This window comes from Chroicocephalus ridibundus, chromosome 17 (assembly GCF_963924245.1).
Source record: "Chroicocephalus ridibundus chromosome 17, bChrRid1.1, whole genome shotgun sequence".
Lineage (NCBI taxonomy): Eukaryota > Metazoa > Chordata > Aves > Charadriiformes > Laridae > Chroicocephalus > Chroicocephalus ridibundus.
The window spans coordinates 3,271,177-3,289,105 of record NC_086300.1 but is presented as its reverse complement, the minus strand read 5'-3'; the positions used below and the strand labels follow the sequence as shown (position 1 = coordinate 3,289,105).

At 60.5% G+C, this 17,929-nt stretch overlaps 1 protein-coding gene across 1 annotated transcript; it reads left to right on the top strand.

Annotated features, from left to right (window-relative positions):
* Nucleotides 1-3,886: 3,886 nt before the first annotated feature.
* Nucleotides 3,887-16,623, top strand: TNS4 (tensin 4). The gene is made up of 12 exons (XM_063354856.1): nt 3,887-4,443; nt 8,776-9,220; nt 9,430-9,860; nt 10,756-10,842; nt 11,410-11,529; nt 11,804-11,896; nt 12,245-12,322; nt 12,844-12,915; nt 14,035-14,203; nt 14,980-15,048; nt 15,226-15,252; nt 15,823-16,623. Exons 1-12 carry the CDS (start codon nt 3,930-3,932, stop codon nt 15,950-15,952), a joined length of 2,235 nt encoding a protein of 744 aa, XP_063210926.1. The 5' UTR covers nt 3,887-3,929; the 3' UTR covers nt 15,953-16,623.
* Nucleotides 16,624-17,929: the final 1,306 nt, after the last annotated feature.

Here is a 17,929-nt window from a genome sequence, read left to right as displayed (position 1 = left end):
GGGGCTGTTACGGTGCCCGGGGGAGAGCGGGCACAGCCGCGGGCAGAGGGGGAGCTGGGGGTCCGCACCGGGCTCGCTGTGCTCCGGCGGGCGAAGCCGGGACGGGGCGCTGCGCGATGGGACTTTGCTCCGTGCAGGATGCGTGGGGCTCGTCCCACGTGGCGGTGGCGGCCATGCGGAGCTGTGCTGTGCCCGGCGGCTCTGGGAAGGGCACGGCGGCGGTTATCAAACACCCGGGGTGTGCCCGGCACAGCCCTGGCCCGAGGGCACCCCGCTTCTCCCACCGCCGCCCCGGAGCACCCCGCAGCCCTCCCAGCCCAGCTCCTCCCTCCACGGGGGGGGCTCCAGCTCCCGTCCCAGTCCCGACACCCCCAGCCCAGCTCCTCTTCGTGTCGGGGGGCTCCTGCCAAGCTGGAGGGGAGGACTGGGGTTACTGGAATGAACTGCAACTCCGGCCTTGCCCAGCCGGGTCTCTTGGTGCAACAAGCAGCTGCGTCACCAAGAGCTTTTATAAATGTGTCCGTCTGCATCCAAAATCTGTGACTTGTCTCCTGCCTCTTAGGGGCAATTCTGTTCCGCAGCCTGTTTCCAGAAGCAGAGACTCTGTAATTTCCAGTCTAGCTGTGTTTGCGGCCAGCTTATTTCCGTTTCTTCTTGTGCTAGCCTTGTCTTAGCTTAAACAAGAGTGCTCCTTCCCTCAGTGTTCCTGCACGGCCAGCAAATCCCCCCGGCCCCGGCGAAGCGAGCCACCCACGGCACGTCTGCAGCGCCGGGGCTGCCTCTGCCGGGGCTGCCGGAGCCAAGGGCATCGCCCCTCGTGGCACGGCACCCTGTGCCATCGGCCTCGCCGTGCCATACGGGCTCCCTGCCTGCGCTCGTGGTCCCGGCATTCCATCCCGGCATTCCATCCCGGCCCCTCTTCCCTGCCCGGGGGGGCACAGCTTTGCCCAGCCTTGGCCGGGGCCGTGCAGGAGGGCACTGCTGTTTCTGGGTGCTCTTGGAAAGTCCTGAGGTCCGCGGGCAGCGTTTGTCTTTCTCGTGGCTGCTCCACGCTGGTGGCGAACAGCCACCGTGTGATGAACCTCCTCCCCCCGAGCCCTTCTGTGCCCCCGAGCAGAGGAGCCTGCAGCCGAGGTTTGAAATTCTTGTGAGGAGCCTGGGAGACCTCTCGCTTCAACCCGGAGAAGGGAAGGGAGGAGAAATGAGGTTTGGAGGCTAATTCTGGCAGCATCAGGCCCGAGAAAGATCAAAAACTCAGGGCAGGAGTACAAGAGAGGAGGGAAGCTGTTGCGTGCATGCTCCTGGAACCCCCTGACAGCCCTGGTTCATGCATACTGCACGTTATTTCTGTACCTACTTAAATTAAAACCAGCCTTGTCTTGCGGACGCTGACTGGAGCCAGGCAGTTCTTCTCCCCAGGGGAGAATCCAATTTTCACTCCATCTAGCTTGTGTTTTTGACCTGGAATGACTCTTCTTTTTATATTTAACAAACGCTCCCTCCAAGCCCTGTACTGCGCTGCGCTTCTCGCGGCGGCGCCTGCGGCGTCATGGCACATAGCGTGCCCCAAGGCGGGAGAGCGGGAGCGGGCAGAGGGCTCGCCTGGGACCCAACTGACCCATGGCAGAGCCGCACAGTGACCGGGGCAGAGGGGACGTGGGGCAGAGCCCCGGCATGGCCGGTGAGAAAGGGGAACTGGGGGCCCAACCCGCTCCGCATCCTCTGCACCCTGGGGTTTGGGTCCCCGGGTGCCGGCCGTGGCTCGGCCGCTGGGGAGGGACCCGGAGGGACCCCTCCATGCTCAGCCTGTGCCTCTCACCCGCTGGCCCCCCGAGCCTGGGGAGCGCCCACCCTCAGGTCCAGGGTCCCACCCGTTTTCTGATAGATCCCTCCTCAACCGACCCTCCGTAGGGATCACCTGTCCCGGACTGTCCGGAGGCTGGGACAGACCTGCCTTGCCGAGCTCGGCCCCGGGGCGCCTGGAGCTGCCGTCTCTCCTGTCTATAGCACTGATGGTTAGTTACAGCTCAGAGATGCCGTTTCCCGTCTAATTTGCAGATAAAAGCACAACAGCTGCCTCCCAGAGGGGTTTTCCTTTCTGCCCACAGGTCTCGGTGCAGGACACGTCCTTGCTCCTGAGCCCTTCTCACGGACCAGCCAGTCCTGTAAATAACATCCATCGGAGGCTCGGGAGACACAGCGGGGTCCGGGCTGGGGGGAGGCTAAATGGGTTTGAAGTATTTATTCATTTCTGCAGTCCTTAAAAACCTCTCTTAGCTCTTTTAAGAGCGTTAACCGGTGTGACTCGTGATCGGTAGCCGCGGCGAGTGCCGTGCGCCGTGAGCAGCGGCGGTCAGCGGCAATGTTTTGCTTCTAATTCGCTAATCTTCATGAGCCTGTGCTATTCTGGGTGTCTCTTTCTCCAGCAAGAGTAGGGGCTTCTTCAGGGTTGTGTAATTCACGGAGGGCAAAGCCGGCCTGTTTTGAGCCATCTCGGTAGCAGCTCTTAACACCCGGCACGGCAATTAGTCACCGCTCACCAGACATGACGTACCACGCCAGCCCCGCGCTCCTGCCCTCGCCCACGGGGCCTTACAGCCCGCCTGCCCCACAGCAACGTGGCTCTTTCTTAATCCTGTGACTCCGCGGTTAATCAGCCCCAGATAGGCGAGTAAACGAGTCGGTCATTCAAGAACGACGCAGGAAAGGACAAATGCGTTAATTAGGGCAGCCCACTGTTTGTATGTATTACGCACCAGCTCCGCGCGGGACGGGGAGGAGGGAGCTGTAGGATTAACTCCTGCCAGCGAGCCACCGGCCCCGACCCGCTGGCCATCCCGTGGTCCCCGCCGGGGCTGCCCGGCCCCAGGACCGGAGAGGACGGGTGCGTTCCCTGCACAGTACGGGCACGGGGAATCCGCTGGGCTCTGGTGTCCCCAAGCACCGAGACGTTGGGTTTTGGCCACCACGGTGGGTACGGAGAGGGACGGGCTTGTTTTCCTCACCCGGAGACAGGAGTGAGGTTCCCCCAGCGCATTTGGTGGCAGCTGGGGGGACCCCACTTGTTTGCTGATGGAGCTGGGCGGCTTCCCCACCTCCAAACGGCATCCGGAGACCTTTTTGCCCAGAATCCCCCCAAGGAAGCCTGCCTTCTTCCATGGGTTTTTTTTGAATGGCGAATTAAAACATACTCTGTACCTAAAGCAAAACCGGAGAGTATTCAAAACTTAATAGCGATGAGATTCCTAGAGCAGCGCCTTGACTGAGGCATACACAGGGCTTCCAGGGCTCGGCTCACATGGTACCAGCAAAATAAACCCTCAGATTAAATGTACACCCCCTGGCAGAACATCGCTCTGGCAGGCTGCTCCTCCTGGCCCGCTGCGAGCCCACCCTGCCCGGCTCCGGGCTTGCTGCCTGCCGTTGCCCCTCCGGATGGCTCCCGAGGGCCGGGATCCCATGCAAAAGTTGGTAGACCGCTACTTCATTTCATTCTTAACCAAAAAAAAAAAAAAAAAGCGCTGTGCAAATAAAGCAGAATGTAGTTTTTAGGCCTTTGAATCCTGAAAAGCTGTTGCAGATTAATCCTCCGTGCACTTGCCCGGATGCACTGTGGCACCAGGAGCAGAGGCTGGAAGGGGGGTGGAAAAGCAATACAGGATGACTTGTTTTCTTATGTGCTGAATTCCAGCTTTGCGCTCCAAATCCCCGTTTTTATAGACTTTTCCGCTGAAGTCTGCTCCTGCCCTGGGCATGCCTGTGTAACCGCTCCTCTCCCTGCATTCCTTAGATTCTTCTTCCGCCTGAGACGCTGGATTGAAGAAGGGGTCTGAGGTCCCCGCTGGAGAAAGGGAGGCGAGGAGGAGGAGGAGGAGGAGGAGAAGGAGGTTTCCCTTGGACTCTAAGCCGTCAAACCAGAAAACCAAACCATGTCACAGGTCATACAAAACCACGTGTTGCGCGTTGGACAGACTGTGTGTGTTTCCTCACAGGAGGAAAGCAAGAGCCTGCGCCCGGCGGGGTACGCGGGCTGCTCCGCGCTGCCCATCAAGTTCGGCTACTGCTCGCGGGAGGGCTGGGCTGCCCCGGCCGCCGTGGTCCACGCCAGCGCCCGCCTGCTTCCCAGCGCAGGGCTGTACGAAGCCCACCCCGCCTTCGAGCCCGTGGCTGCCCAGGAGCAGGGGAAGGGGCAGCAGGATGCCTCTTCGGAGAGACCCGCTGCCCCGCGTCAGCCGAAGGAGGAGGAGGAGGACGCCAGCACAGATCCGGAGGCTCACCTGGTGTCACCAACCTTGGACATATCCATAGAGACTCTCAACAAGCTGATCCTAGAAATCGATCCGACCTTTCAGCCACTCACGTGCAAGCCGGTGAAGGATGCGGTCCAACCTGCTGCTCAGGGTGATGCTGTTGCCACCGGGAAACAAGATGCGGAGGCAATAGGTGAGGCAAAAGGTGCTGGTCGTGCGGTGGAGCCAGCGCAGCTCAGACCTAACGAAAACCGTTCGCAAGAGGCAGAGTGAAAGCCCGGGGCAGAGAGGCTGGACACACACCAGGGCAGGATGAGGTCCTGTGCTCCCGTGGAGGGCTGGAACCGGGTGACATCCCCCACCCTCCCCAGTGGGATCAGCATCTCGTGTGGGATACTGTCTCCTGACATCAGGGCTTCATATAAAGGAGCAGGAGAACAGACCGTGTCTCCAGGCTCTCTGCCGAGCTTACGTGCTTAGGTGGCTCCGCTCTGAGCTCATTTGAAACATCCCGTGTCCAGCTAGCTCAACAGGATCCAAAAGCAAACAGGGAGAACGGCCTTTAATTCAACCTCCCGTTTGTTTCCCTGGGCTTGGAGAAAACATTGCTCATTAGGAATGGGACTTGTAGCTCTCGGAAAACGCCCGATCCAAGTTATTACCATCAGTGACTAGAGACAGGCACGGGGCTCTGGAGCGGTGCCCGGAGCGTGCTCACCCTCGCAGCAGAGCCCCAGTTCTACCAAAGGGCAGTGGAGCCTCTCCCAGGGTCATACTTGACCTGTGGAAGCACAAGGATTTGATGCCAAATTTCCAAAGCCCTGGGCTAAGGTACTGATGGTTACACAACCATCCCATTTAAATGTTCCCAATGGTTTTGCCAGGGAAATTCTTTTTCCAGGGCTTGCGCACTCCTCCGGCAGCCTACCTGGCATACGCAAGGCAGAACATCAGCAGCACATACCAACCCCCTCTTTTCTCTCTCCTGCCTGGGTGCCTTACGTGAACCCTTTTGCAACACTTCTCTGGCGTCCCTGCGATCCGGAGCCGGGCTGGGTGTGCTGCTGCCGGTCCAAGCGCTCTCGCCTGCGGCTCTTTTGCAGTGTGTTGGCTGCTCAACGCACTCTGCGCAGGGTATCGCCGGCAGACAGCGTGCTGTGGTGTGTTTAGCTGCCTCAAGTGCCTTAAGTGTCCAAGGTCAGGCTGGATGAGGCTTGGAGCAGCCTGGGCTGGTGGGAGATGTCCCTGCCCAGGGCAGGGGGTTGGGACTAGATGGTCTTTAAGGTCCCTTCCAACCCGAACCATTCTGTGGTTCTGTGATACAGTCCCTCTGCTTCCAAAAAGCCTTATCGTCCCTCTGTGTCTTTAGACACGGAAATACCTTGAAAATCCCTCCCCCGGCCTCTTTCCAGAGGAAGGTCAATTGAGAGGGTGTTAAAGGCATGAAAAAAATTCCGTTTTCCTTGAGCCCTCGTGCAAACGCCCGCGTGAGGCAGGTGGGGTTGGAGGAGGAGGAGGTGCGTGTCCCCAGGGGCACCCACCCGCAGCCCTGCGGGTGTCAGGGTCCCGATGCTGGAGCTGGGAAGCGGCAAAGCCAGAGCCAGGGAGCGCAGGGTCCGGCGCGCTGCGAGCACACCGCGGGGCTTGGGCGATCCTGGAGCGGGCGGCATCCCTGCTTCCCGCTGGGATGGAAGGGGGTGGCCCTGCAGATGGAGTACCCTGACAAAGGGCAAGTTCAGCTCTTGGCTCCTCAGACTGGTGTTTGGAGGCCCTCAGACGCCTCTCCGTCAGGCACCACTGGAGGGCTGGAGTCCCGAGCGGCTCAGCAGGTAGCGTGCTAGTGGTTTTGAGAACCTGGCTCCAAGTGTGGAACTGAACATCTGGAAATCTGGCCCTCAATTCAGTGGGAAAAGCCTCACTTTAGCTTTCTATTTTCTTTTAGCAGCTCTTATTTTTTTTATGTAAACTTCCTACTGCTGTACAGCGTCCCTCTTCACCCACCTCCTTCCGCTCCCGCCTGGTGGAGGAGAAGGAGAAGGAAATGGAGGAGAAGGAGAAGGAGAAGGAGAAGGAGAAGAGAAGGAGAAGGAGAAGGAGAAGGAGAAGGAGAAGGAGAAGGAGAAGGAGAAGGAGAAGGAGAAGGAGAAGGAGAAGGAGAAGGGAGTAGGAAGGGAGGAGAGGAGAAGGAGAAGGACAAGGAGAAGGAGAAGGACAAGGAGAAGGAGAAGGAGAAGGAGAAGGAGAAGGGAGTAGGAAGGGAGGAGAGGAGAGGAGAAGGAGAAGGAGAAGGAGAAGGAGAAGGAGAAGGAGAAGGAGAAGGAGAAGGAGAAGGAGAAGGAGAAGGAGAAGGAGAAGGAGAAGGAGAAGGAGAAGGAGAAGGAGAAGGAGAAGGAGAAGGAGAAGGAGAAGGAGAAAGAGAGGGGAAGGAGAAGGAGAAGGAGAAGGGAGTAGGAGGAGAGGAGAGGAGAGGAGAGGAGAGGAGAGGAGAGGAGAGGAGAGGAGAGGAGAGGAGAGGAGAGGAGAGGAGAGGAGAGGAGAGGAGAGGAGAGGAGAGGAGAGGGAAGCGTTGCCTTGTGTTCCTGGCTTGCGTGACAGCTGGGCTCAGTGTTTGCGGCACTTTTGCCACTCCTTGGTGCTGAAAAACCCGCCAAGGTCTTGAGCAAATATTTGAGGTTTAACCACACCTGATAAGCAGGAGCGAAGGCAGAGAAGTAGGAGGCAAAAGGCCTCCTTAGACCAGAAATAACTTTTCAGTTATTTCTTTAATGGACAATTAAAATCCTCATTTCTTTTCCCCTTTTGAGGGAGACATTGACAAAAAGCATCCGGCCAAGAGCTCGCTGGAAGGGTTTGCACGCTGATACCAGAACCACGTCCCTCCGGAGCCTTTCCGAGGACGGCTTTGGAGGAGCTGCTGCCCGTGGCAGCGAGGGTGTGGAGGGGGACGGCTGCGGTTCTGGCTCCTTCCCCTGCCTGGTCCAGCTGCGTCCCGGCTGGGGACCAGCCCTTCTGCCTTCCCCGGCGCCTCCTCGGCGGCTCTCCGCCGGCCCTGCCGATCCAATCCTGCGCTGGGATCGGCGTGGAGAAGGGGCTCAGGGAGTAACTTTTGTACAGACTTGCGCTTTTCCTGCTCGTCAAGCTTTTATGCCCCAGAGGTCTGGCTGTTCCTTGCAGTAAACAGGGTCGGCAGTGCCTGGCACTCCAGTCGGCTGCTCTGCCCCGGCCAGCTGCCCTCGCCGGCAGGTCCCGGGGCATGTAACATCCGTGCCAGGGAGCTCAGGGCTGTTAGGAGCAGTTTGTCATTGCTGCAACAAAAAGGTTTTCCTCTCTCCAAGAAACACCTTTAAGAAGGGGAACTTTCCTGAACTCCATGGCAGGGCAAGAACCAGGAGCTGGAAACAAAGCTGGGCACGTTCAGGCTAGAAGGGAGGCGCACGCTCCTCGCGATGGAGGTGATTAACCACTGGAACAGCTTCCTGGGGAGGTGATGAATTCGCCATCGCTGAAAGCCCTTAAATCAAGTCTGAGTGTCTCTTGCCAAAAGGCATCTTCTAGCTCAGCCAGAAATTACGGCCTTGTTCAAGGAACCCGGTGACTGACGCGCATCGGGCACCTGGGAGCCTGGCACCCCCCTCTCCTGGCTGTGAGGCTTCACTGAAGGTCTTGGAGCAAGTGCTGCTCCATCAAATAGGATAAATAATGGCGAGCAAAGGGGCTAGGAGGTGCCCTGCCTGCCCCGAGTGTGAATGGAAGAGCAGGAAGAAACACACAGCGGGGCCCAGGCACAGAAACCACCTTGGAAATTATTTCTCTAAAGAGAGTTGTGCGGGATGGGGAGGAGGGAAGGGAGAGCAGCCAGCCCCTGCCCTGGGCTGCGCCATCGCTGCCATGCTGGCCGGTCCCGTAGCCGACACCGAGAGCCTTGCAACCGCCCTTGTCCCGTGTGGCTTCGCTGTGCCTCCCGCTCCGCAGCCACGGGGAGGATGGGGAGGATGGGGAGGATGGTGTGGGTGACGTCCCCCGTGCTCCTCCGCCCAGCCGTGGGCACCCTCCGAACCTGATGTCATCCCTGGGGGGAGCAGCCGGATGTTTTTCTCTTGAGTCAGGTACAAATGGAGCGGCTGATGGAGGAAACACCCACCTCCTGCTGCAGGTCTCGGCACGCGCCGGCTGTGCGATGCCGGCGAGGGGGGTCTGTGCTGCCAGACGTGACCGCGTGTAACCCCTCGTCCCGCCGAGCCCGCCAGCACTGGGGTGGGTCACCATGGACTAGTGTCCGTGGAGAAACCAGCCCTCTTAGGGTCTTAAGGGAGGGCAGCGTTGGGCCACGGGGGTCTCCCGCGGCACCTGGGGGTCCCTGCAGCGCTGGAGGTGGAGCAGCATCCCCCGCCCGCCCTGCCGGAGCTTGCGAACAGGAGCCAAAATCGACAGCAAGAAGAACAGAGACGCGTGTCCCCCACTGAGCTTAGCTAACGAACCTGACTCGAGCACTGAATCGGTAACGACCTCCTCTTTCTTCCTGCAGACATTAAATACATAGAGATGACGCCAGGCAGAGCCACGTGTCCCGAGCGGCTGCGGGGCTCCCCCAGCCCTTCGGGGACGCCGTTCTCCAGGTCCCCCCAGGGCAACGGTTCCCTGCCCCAAAAGGGGGGACTCAGAGGCAACTACAGCACCAGTGGCAGCGTGGTTTTCTCGAGCCCACCCAGACCCGTGAGCCCCCGCTCGGCCGCCCCGAGCTGCGCTGCCTCCCCGACCTGCAGCAAAGCGTCCGAGTGCGTCGCCGTCCCCCTGCAGTGCACGGCCGGACAGACCGACAGCATCTCCTATGGCCCCGGGGCTCTGGGCACCTCCCTGGGCTTCGACAATTTGCTGAAGCCCCTGCAGGTGATGAGGACGCAGCAGAGGAGCAGCTGGGTGTCCCTGCTCTCCACCAGCCCCGGCTCGGACACCAGTTACATCCTTGGAAGGTAAATGCCGCCTCGTGTCCCAGGCTCGGGCTGGTGGTGGGGATGGAAGGCGCACGGGGCGGTTTTCCCAAGTCCCGGAGTCCAAGCCCTCCTTCCGCAGGCTGGGAGTCGCTGCCCCGCAGGGCTGGCGCGGTCTCTGGGGTGGGCTGTGCCTCCCACCCCGGCCGAGCCCCGCTCAGCTCCTCCTGCTCTCCCTCTCCCTCCTGCAGCAGCACCCACTCGCTCCCCCACGACGACTCGGATGCTCACCTCGCCGCCTGCCGCTCGGCCGACTGCCCGTCCCCTGCCAGCTCCCTGGGCAGCCCCTGCCCACCCTCCCCGAGCGTCAGGTCTCACTCTGGAGAAGCTTTTGGCCTGAGCCTCCACCAGCCCAGGACAACCTGCTCCACCAAAGCCAACGCCTCCCCATCCCAGAAGGGACAGGCCAGCAGCTGCCCCCCCTCCATCCTCAACTCGGCAGCCGACATCCCGGTGCTGCTGGTGAACGGGTGCCTGGAACACGGAGGTGCATCCTCCAGGCTGGCCAAACCCCCCCCGGCCTCTGCCAAGCAGAGCCCCCCTCCCAGCTGCAGCCCGGCCGCGGGGCTCGGGGGCCTCAACGCCGCGCTGTCGGCACCAGCGCTCTCCTGCGTCTCCGACAGTAAGTCACCTCCCTGCCACGGGGTCTGGGGCCGGGGGGGGTGGAAGGAGCTGCAGAGCCCAGAAGCTGCCAGGAAAAGGGGGAGCAGACACCATTTTCTGTTCTGGTTTAACTGTGGGTGAGAGACGTGAAGGAGAGGACGTGAGGATCTCCAGTCCTTGCTGGAGCTGGAGATCCTCAGCGCGTCTCCGCAGGGCTGCAGGGCTCTGCGGTGGTCTCGGCTCTTTGCTGATGACCCTGTGTCAGACACGGTGTTTTGCCCACTGACATCCCCGCACTCAGCAGGCAAAAACGCTCTGGTCCCCTGAAAGAGATGCAGACACGCTTATTTGTAGTACCTGAGAATGAGGACCGTAATTCTGTCATTTCATACTTGTTTGTGGGCCCAGAACGGGTGGGGAGGAGGGGTTGGGGTTCCAGTTTGCTCTGGAGGACATCTAAAGATACCAGAGTTTATAAGGTCCCTCATTGAAGGGTAAACAATAGGGCTGTTGTTCTCGGGAGGAGATTAGCAGAGACAGCTCTCCGGGCAGAGGGTTTTAATTGGGATTCTTATGGGAATAGCAGGAGGGCTTTGCAGGTCACATCCTCGGCGGGTGTAAATCCCCATGGTCCAGTGGACTTGTGCGGGGCCGGGCAGGCTGGCACTGCTGGGGGATTCCATCCGCTGCCTCTGCGCTCCATCGCCGCCTGCCAAGAGAGATAATTACGTGGAGAATGAATCATTCTGGGGAGCGGGGAGGAAGCTCTGATCAAAAGGGTTGGAAAAAACCCCTCAACCCTGGCCGGCCTGAAAGAGAAATGTCTTTGCTAGAGCCCCATCCTGCTCTCTGTTGTCTGCTGTGAAGGTCTTTCGGGTCCCACGCTGGCCTTGATGCCATAAGGTCTCTTGCAGGTCCCCTCAGGGCTGGGCAGCCGACCATGAAGTTTGTGATGGACACGTCGAAATACTGGTTCAAGCCGAGCATAACCAGGGACCAAGGTAAGGCACGAGTGTCCCTGCTGGGATCGCCCCACCTCAGGCCCGCAGGACTGCTGCCCGTTCCCCAGGCGGGGGTTTGCTCCCCACACACCTCGGTCCCGCTCTCGCCCGCGCTGAGCTCCTGCGGGGACCCGGTGGTGGCAATTCAGAGCATTCGGGGGGTTGATGGGCATGGAGAGACCCATGGGGGAAGAAGGCTCAGAAACACAGGCTGTGCCACGGCCCCTCTGTCCCCTCTGCGGGTCCAGCAAAATTTCTCCTGCCTCTGACTGTGCTGCTGCTGCGCAGCGCGGCCCGCGACGGGGCTGACTGTCCCCTGGCAGGGACCCGTGGCACCGAGTCGGGGACCCTCGGTCTGCCGGGGCCATGTACCTGCGGCCGGCACCGGCCGTGTTCTGCAGCCGGTACCCTCACGAGGGACGTGCGCGTCCTCAGCAAAGGCTCCCGATGATTTCTCGCGGCTGCCAAGGAACGTCTCCCCGCGAGAGCATCGGCCGGGCGCGAAACGCAACTGCGGGGAGGTTCCACCTGTTTTCCTTGGCTGAGCCCGTGCCTGTGCTTTGACAGCCATCCAGCTGCTGAAGGACAAGGAGCCAGGCACGTTCGTTGTGCGGGACAGCACGTCGTACCGGGGGTCTTTCGGGCTGGCCATGAAGGTTCCCGTCTCTCCGACCGGCAGCCAGACAGGTAGAGGGACTCGCTGGGAGAGGTGGGGTTTGCTTCAGGGATTTAACTGAAACCAGCCAAACTATGGCAAGCTGAGAAGCCGCGGGACGCTGGGTGCGTGAGGGAGGCTGGCAGCGGGGTCTGCATGTGCCCATCCCCGTGCACCGGGGCTGGCACCGTGATCCCCACGCAGAGCAGAAGCTCCGGTGGATGCCCTGGGATGGAGCCCCGGGGCAGGCAGGGGTGGGCAGGGGGGAAACACCGATGCTGACACCGTCTTCGGTCCCACTCACAGGCGACGAGAGCGGTGACCTCGTCCGGCACTTCCTCATTGAGTCCTCTGCCAAAGGGGTGCACTTGAAAGGAGCCAGCGAGCAGCTGTATTTTGGTAAGGATGGTGCCGTCACCCGCAGCCCGGGCAACCCCAAGAGCGGTCCCCGAAGCCCCTCGGAGCAGCGGCCGTGCCTGCAGCGGGGGTGTTGGCATGGGGGCCCGCCAGCCTCTGGCTCCTGCCCGCCCTTCTCTGCCCGTCAGGCTGTGGTAGCAGCCTCCAAAGCAAGAACGTGGGGTGGGGGTTGGAAAACCCATTTTTGTTGCTGTGAGGTCCCAAACAGTCCAGCTTAGCCCCCCCCCTCCCCTCCTTCTGAGGTCCCTGGGACACTTGAGGAGCCAGAAACACGCCGGTGGGAGGTTTTGGGCACCAGTCCCCCCCCTGACGTGCCGTTCCGTGTTGCAGGGAGCCTCTCTGCCTTCGTGTACCAGCACGCCATCACCCCGCTGGCACTGCCCTGCAAGCTCAGCATCCCCACCCGAGGTAGGTGTCGGGGGCAGGAGAGATGCCCCCAGTGGTCCCTCCCGCGGTCTGGGGTGGGGGGGGATGGTCCTGCAGTGGGGAGGGGGCCGGACCGCCCATGTGCCCCCACGACGGGGCCGATTGCCCTGGCTGCCGGTGGAGCTGGGACCTGCAGGAGCCGACTGGAGTAGGAGACGGTGGTGACCGGCTTCTGCTGGGGATGGAGGGTGGTCAGCAAAGCAGGGGAGCACTGAGGGTGGGCGAGGCAAGGAGGAGCGGGGAGGTCAGAGAGGAACTGAGCCAGGAGAGGGAGACGGAGGACAATTAGATTAATTACTGCTCGAAACCCCGGCAATGGAAGCGGTCTTTGGGCCGAGAAGAAGAATTTCACCCCATGCAAAGCGGTGGCCCGGAGCAGCCTGACCTGTGGCATCAAGTGCTCCCGCTTCTCCTTTTGTCCTGACCTGTGGCATCAAGTGCTCCCACTTCTCCTTTTGTCCTGACCTGTGGCATCAAGTGCTCCCGCTTCTCCTTTTGTGCAGATCTTGCTGACGGAGAAGACAGCCCTGACTGCGCCCCGGAGTCCGCGCCGGCCCTGCTGAAGAAAACTGCTGGTGAGCCCAGGAGAAGGCTGCTGCCAGCGGGGGCCGGGCGAGCTGGCAGTAGATGGGGCTCTGGGCAGGAGTCCTTCCCTGTCAAACACCGGGCTCTATATTTTTGTGTTGCCCGCTCTGACACCATTCACAGCAGAAGCCGAAAAGTCTTCGGCGCTGCGCAAAGCAGCAGGTCACCCCAGTGCCGGTGTGATGTCCCCCTCCTGGCTTTATCACCAGGCTGGAGATACCTGCAGGTTTTCTTCATGTCCTCAGATCATGGGCTTGTAAGGGAACCTGATATTTTTAAAGAAAGGAGACTTTTGGACCTCACCATGGTGAAGGAAAGCTTGAAAAGACAGTTCTCGAGGTCCCAAGGCTGAGAAAAGACCCACAATTTCAAACAGCCCCTGATTTTTAAGCCTGTCTCCTGATCGGCCTCAACCGGGGCGTTGAACCGATGGGCACTGAAGATCTGGAGTTTCTGGGAGAGGGAGGGGGCAGTCGGGGGCTGGTTAAATTGCTGAGGGACCTTATGGGAGAGGGATGGAAACGGCGCAGCAGGACGGGGAAGGGTCTTTGCTTCTCCTCCGCAGCCGGGTGCCCCCAGCTCCAGGTGAGAGCAGGGAGCGACGGGCAGGAGACCGTGCCGGTGGGTCCCGGCGCAGGCGGGGGAGTCGGGAACTGCGTTGTTTTGCTGGAAATTCTGAAAAATCAGTTGGCAAGCCGAAAAGTTTAGTTTGACCCAGAACAGCCCTTTAAACAGCTCAATCAGCCTGAAATGTCATGTTTTAGGTTGGCCTTCAGCCGTTAGTTGGCTTGGGGTATTTCTGCTTTTCATTAAAGAAAATATGTAATAAACAGAAAAAAAAAAAAAAAAACAAATGTGACATTTAAAAACCGGAAATTAAATACTTGGACTTTTAAAACAATTAGCACAAAGAATTAAAGTAAACCGAAATAAATTTGTGAGGAATTTCTGAGTCACCAAATCCTCAATTTTCATCAAAAACAAATCTGACCCGCGCAGCCGTGTCCGGTTCCGCGGGACGACGCCTGGGCCCCGGCCCCGCTGCGCTCGGCACCACCGCGGGACGCCGCGGACCCCGCGCTGAGCCGGGCTCCGTGCTGTCCTTGCAGTGTGCAACGTCTTGTACCTCAACTCGGTGAACGTGGAGACGCTCACGGGGGCGCCGGCCATCCAGAAAGCCATCTCCTCCACCTTCGAGCTGGAGACGCTGCCCACCCCCACCCTGGTGCACTTCAGGGCGACGGAGCAGGGCGTCACGCTGACCGACGTCCAGAGGAAGTAAGAGGCGCCCGGGGAGGGTCGGGACGGGGCCGCTGACACGGACTCGCCGCTGGCGAGGCGCCGGGCAGAGCGAAACGGTGACGGAAACGCAGCTCGCCCGCGGCCGCCCAGCTCTCCTCCTGCCCCTCAGCCTGCCAACGTGCTGACCCACAGCACGTCAGGAGGAAAGCTGGCCTGCTAGGGCAAATCCGTGTCGCAACCCGGGGATAGATTTCACAGAATCACAGAATCGCCCGGGTTGGAAGGGACCTTTCAGATCATCGAGTCCAACCATCGACCTAACTCTGACAAAAACCACCACTAAACCCTGTCTCTCAGCACCGCGTCTGCCCGGCTTTCAAACGCCCCCAGGGATGGTGCCTCGACCCCTTCCCTGGGCAGCCTCTTCCGATGCTTGACAACCCTTTCAGTGTAAAAATTGTGCCTAATATCCATCCTAAACCTCCCCTGGCGCAACTTGAGGCCGTTTCCTCTTGCCCCATCTCCTGTTCCTTGGGAGAAGAGCCCGACCCCCCCTTGCCTACACCCTCTTTTCGGGTTTCGGGGTTGATGGGTGAAGCTCGTGGTGACATCTCGAGAGCGGGAGGCAGGACCTGGCAGAACCCAAGCGCTGCCAGTCTGGGGGCAGCCCCGGGGAGCGGGACTCCCACCCCCCTGTTCCCCAGCAGCCACCACGGCTTGAGCGGGGCTCGGATGGGCACACGGCTGTTTTCTCCCAGCAGCTCTGCCCCGGCGCTTTCCTCCTCTAACGCTGCCCTCTCCTCCTCCCCCAGGGTGTTCTTCAGGCGACACTACCCCTTGGCTGCCATCCGGTTTTGCGGGATGGACCCTGAGAACAGAAAGTGAGTTACCGGCCGCTCGGGGGGCTGAGGTCTCGCGTCCCCCCCAAATCCCAACCAGGCTGGGCAGCCCCGGCCTTAACGCGCTGGGGCTGGCCAAAAACAAACCTTGACTTTGCAGCTGGCGGGGTGGCTTAAGTATCGCTCCCCTGAGCAAAGCCAATTCTGTTCTTCCCGCAGGTGGCAGAAATACTGCAAGTCCTCGAGGTGAGACCCGCACGGGGACATCCCGCCGCCGAAGCGTGGCGGTGGGAACCTGGGGGCGGCGGGGGGGGGGGCGGGGGGAGATGCTGCCCAGCGGGCGCGTTGCGAAGCTTCACGGGGCAGCGAAGAATCAACGCTTAAAAATGAAGAGGGGATGCGATAAAACTTAACGTGGTGGCAGGATGAGACGTGGGACAGGTGGGTGAAGCTTTCCGGGGCGGGGGGAGGGAGTTTGCTTTGTAGGTCTTGATGAGGGGTTTGGCGGAGCCCAATTCTCCGCGTTTAGAAAGCCCCCGTCCGAGTCCGTCAGCCTCCCAGCGACGGCTCGCGCCGGGCTCAGGAAGGGAGTTTGTATCTGGCTCTACCTTGCCTTCAAGAAACTTTTCACAGCTGGGGAAGCCTTGCCAGAAACACTTCTCCCGGCTGTTTTGCTTCCAAGTAAACGTGATTGGGGAGCGGGCCAAGGTGGAATTGCTGGAACCGGGGTTGTGCTTTGCGGCCGGGGCTAGCTTAAGCGTATTCCTTTGGGTTCCTGGATGCAAACTACATAAGGCGCTCTCTCCTTTTCCAAAGGATCTTTGGGTTCGTGGCCAAAAGCCAGACAGATTCAGAGAACTTCTGTCACCTGTTTGCAGAGTACGACACCGTGCAGCCGGCGTCGCTTGTCATCGACCTTCTCTGCAAGCTCCTGCCGGGCCCGTAGAGGACAGAAACCCGGGGACGGCTCCGGGCTGGCAGCTGCCCACGCTCTGCCAAGCTTCTCCCACTCACCCTTTCCCGCTTCTGGGTTGCATTTTGGCAACAGCCCATATTTATTTTTTTTTTTTATTATTTTTTTTTTTTTGTTACATACCGTCAAGTCAAGAGTCTCAGTTAAACATTTTTTACGCTCTGGTGGGACGAGATGTTCCTCCGAGACCCTCCGTGGGGGACGGCTGCCCACGGGGAGCGGAACTGCGGGACGGGAGCTGCGCTTGCCGGACGGAGCCGCTGCCTCCCTCCCCTGCCGCGCACCCTGCGCTTCGCTCTGCGGGACTCAAATACTCCGGCCGAGATTTCTCCGGGCAGCGGGGGATGCCTGTGCTTGGGGTGTCCAAGCCGAGGAGCGTTCGGTGGCGCCGGGCTCAGGGACTCAGCACTGAACCCCCCCCAGTGTCGCAGCGGGGGGAGGTCTGGTGCAGGCTTGCGGGGGGGACTCACAGACCAGCACCAGCCGGGCGGGTTTGCAAATCAAAGCGTATATAAAATCACCAGGCCCTGCTGAAAAATCCCGCTTCCCTCAAGGACCAAGAAGCGTCGAAAGGCAGAAATGTCAGAGCAGCGCGGTTTCGGCCGGTGCTGGTAAATTCTCCTGCCCTTTTTTTGCAAAGCGGGGTTACGGGCTAGCTCAGCCTGCAGGCATCACAGCGAGCTGAGAAATAAATGTTGACATTTTCATGACAGTAAAACGTTGGGTTTTTTGGAAATGACTTGCATGAATTTGGGCCAGATCGTCAGATGACGTAAATTGGCGCAGCCTCATGGAAGTCAGGGCCGCCGTGATTTACACCAGCTGAAGATTCAGCTCTCGCTGTAATCTCAGAGTGGGGCAGAGCCGCTCTGAGGCCGCCCTCCACCCGTCTCCCTTCGCGCTCGCTTACCTGCTGCCTTTACGCTGCTTTAATTTCGGACGCCGTGCTAACGAATGCCCTGCTTAGGGGTTGTTTTCGGTAAAGCGGTGGATCGTTTCCCTCACCGCAGACCCTGCGGAGATGTTAGCGACTGAAATAGGTTTCTCCGCTCTCTTAAGCTGCCAAAGCATGTGCACGGATTGCACACAAAGAAGAAGTCGCGCTCCTCCAGCCAGGCTGGGAAACGGCAACCAGCTGCAACGGCTCTTTGGCGGCGATAAAAACAGATATTGGAGTTACTGCGTGGGGCGGGGAGGGGGGAGAAATTAATGGCTTTGTGCCCCCCCGCCCCGGTCTGCCTGCCCTAAGCTCTGCTCAGCCGAAACCCAGCACCCGGCCCATGACCTCCCCCCGCCCCCGCACGCCGCTGCCGTCCCCGTTGTTCCGCAAAGCCCCCGGGGGACGCGGCGCCCCAGGGTGACGGGCAGCTCGGGGGGAGGTGGCTCAGCCCCAGCGCCCCGGGGTTGTGCATCCCTGGCCCCGCAGGGACCCCCCCACGGGGTGTGCAGGATGTGACCCGCTGCAGTGCGCGCTGCAGCCGGCAAGGGGCCCCAGCACGACACCCTCCCTCCTGCCTGCGCCCTGCCTGCGCCCTGCCTCTGCCCTGCCTGCACCCTGACTCTATCCTTCCTGTGCCCTGCCTGCACCCTGCCTCTATCCTGCCTGTGCCGTACCTGAGCCCTGCCTGCACCCTGCCTGCACCCTGCCTGCGGCCTGCCTGCACCCTGCCTCTATCCTGCCTACACCCTGCCTCTATCCTGCCTGCACTCTGCCTGTGCCCTGCCTGCACCCTGCTTGCACCCTGCCTGCACCCTGCCTGCACCCTGCTTGCACTCAGACTGAGCCCTGCCTGCACCCTGCCTGCACCCTGCCTGCAACCTGCCTGCGCCCTGCCTGCACTCTGCCTGTGCCCTGCCTGCACCCTGCCTCTATCCTGCCTGCACCCTGCCTGCACTCTGCCTGCACTCTGCCTGTGCCCTGCCTGCACCCTGCTTGCACTCAGACTGAGC